Raw genomic sequence first — 2,556 nt, 5'->3', positions numbered from 1 at the left:
GACAGCACCACAGAGAAAAAACAACACTAAACCCGGCCGCAGCTCGGTCTGAGCCGGACTGCTTGTTCGCAAAGTATTAGAACTTCCTCATGTTGAGAGGTATTTAATTAAGTTGCAAGAGGATGAGAAATTATTTGCTAGAGTCTGCATGACTGAAACAAATCTACTGATGGAGACCTTGCAGGGTAAATGGTCTGTCAGAAATCTGAAAGTACAACGTTTTATTTTCTGTTTGTTAGCATAATTTCTGAAGAACTTTGTAAATTTGTGTAGGACCTTATTAATTTGATCACGCTAATTTACAGTAAACTTTAAGAGTGAGGCACCCCTTCTCTGCTTCTAAGTCATCCAGTAAACAGGGCTTTCAGACAATATCTATATAGCATATATTTTTATTATTTCAGCACCAATTACACTGATATTGTCAATAGTTGCCAGTAACATGAAAACAAGTACTGTGGTGTTCTGTGAAATTTAATACTCAATAGAGTTGCCAAATGACAGAGACAAATCATTTTTTAATACCTTCATCACACAGGATAGCACATACGAAGCCCATCTTTTCAGGGCAGCTGAGAAACAAAGTAGCGAATCTGGCGAGCATTTCGGCTTAAGAAATACCTGTCTCACAAGAGTATTTGAATAAGCGTCTGTTGATCTCAAACTCTGCAACGGTCAAATAGTTTTATTTACCAGACTTAATCACGTGCAGTGTAGGTTATTGGAGACCCTGTGCTGAACCTTGTTAGAGTACAGATATTAATATCTAGGCAAGAAGCCTTCCTAATTAAAATAGGATCTAGGTACAGTGATGAAAATATTAAAGGCTGGAAAGATTGAAAATAAGTGGCAAAGAATATAAGTGGTAAGATTTAAAGAGTTATACACTGATAAGCAAAGTATCAAATAGCATTTATGTATTGCCAATGGCTTAAAGATAATAGGGAGGAATTTTTAACTGCTTTAGTGAGAAAAAAACAGATAAGATTCAGACCAGTTGGTAGATAAAGATACTAAAACTGTACAACTGTAGCTGTATAGAAAAGGTAGACATGTTTCATAAGTTTGGGGGTTTTTTTGTAGTTGAACTCGGCATAAATACCTAGTCATCCTCCATTTGCAGTGCTTCTGCTGAGACTACTGGTAATGAACACTGCACTCAGTAGTTAATATTTGCAAGATTATTTGAATTCAACCACACATAAGCAAAAGAGCTAGGAGACAGATGTAACAAAGTGATGTATTTTATATGGTTTGTTGGGTAGGCATTTTGTTTGCAGTGGTGCATTTGTTTATTCAGTTTTTATCCGAGGAAAAGGAAGGCTCCAAAGGAAGACTGTTCGAGATTAACGAGGGGCTACTGAGCTATGGTAACCTTTTAAGTTACAATAAGATCATTGCGTTAGAAATACACCAGTAAGAAACCTGTGTAGAATAAATAGCTACTGATTTTGCAGCTCTCAAAGAATATGTAATCCCTCTAGTGGGAAGACTGAAGTCAAGCAACACAGAATGCTAGTACTATTGCCTTTTTTTGAGATCATTCAGTATTTTTTCCTAAGAAAAGACCTAAGTAAAATAATTCTGTTTAGAAAATGAAAATTATGTGTGCAGTTTACATTCCATAGCTTTTGCTGGATTCTTCGTAATACGACGTTAAGAAGGAATTCAAAACGGAGATACAGTAATACAGCATTACTGCCTTAAAATCTGATCACAGGTGACATTCATTGTATGTACCACGCTTTCTCACAGTGAACAAAGGCTAGCATAAACCCACTACAAATCACACGTTCTGCTTGCCCCTCTTCCCTCCCTCTGCCCCACTAAGTCTGGATACGTTTAACCCTGACATGAGCTTGCACGTGATGTGGGAATTCAGCCACCCTGAACTGAAAGCCTTGAGCCACACCGTGCTGCCAGTTACGTTCCCATCTGGTGTAGTGGCTGGGAGCTCGGTGGCGGCGTGCTGAGGCATCACGCTTTCCTGGCAAGCCGGGTGTGGAATTTGTCCTTTCCAGAACTGCAATAAAAGAAGCTAGGGAGGAGACAGGGAATTAAAGGGTAAAGTTCAAATTTCCTGAAGTGTTTACTTAGGACATCTGAGGGAATAAAAATTTGAGAATAAGTATATTACTTAAGGAGGGACAAAAAATAATCTCCTTACCCTTTTAATTGCCATAACTTGAGAGGAGGGATAAATTCAAACAGTGGAAAGGTAAATATAGTACAGACCAGAAGTCCTTAATACAATGCCTCACTCAGTGCCCAGAATGAACGGTGCTCCACTGTTCTGCTGCTTTTTCTTCCCTTTGACACCACCCTTTTTCTATTTACCGCACATTATTTATACTCAGTTCTGCAGCCAGTTATTTTGTACAAGGATTTTCTGTAATAGCCAAGTTTTATGTTGGAATCGTCAAATAATGTACTTGCAATGATAAGGGACAGGGGGAAGGCATTTCTGTCACTTTATAGGTAAAGAGAGTATGGAGATTAAAAGTTAAAATTTTTATTATCCAGTTTGAGCTACCTGAATTTTCTCCAACCTCATAT

General features: G+C 38.2%; 1 protein-coding gene across 1 annotated transcript in view; it reads right to left on the bottom strand.

The window, feature by feature from the left end:
- SRI (sorcin) overlaps window positions 1-1,978 on the bottom strand; it is a 12,371-nt gene extending 10,393 nt beyond the window's left edge. The window contains exon 1 of the mRNA XM_009275727.2: window positions 1,928-1,978. Within this exon, the coding sequence (XP_009274002.1) occupies window positions 1,928-1,978 (51 nt within the window). The remainder of the gene's footprint in view (window positions 1-1,927) is intronic.
- Between the last annotated feature and the right edge of the window lie 578 nt (window positions 1,979-2,556).

The sequence above is a fragment of the Aptenodytes forsteri genome, unplaced genomic scaffold (genome assembly GCF_000699145.1).
Source record: "Aptenodytes forsteri isolate BGI_AS27 unplaced genomic scaffold, ASM69914v1 Scaffold172, whole genome shotgun sequence".
Lineage (NCBI taxonomy): Eukaryota > Metazoa > Chordata > Aves > Sphenisciformes > Spheniscidae > Aptenodytes > Aptenodytes forsteri.
Note: the sequence above shows the minus strand (reverse complement) of the source record. Positions and strands in the feature narration are given on the sequence as shown.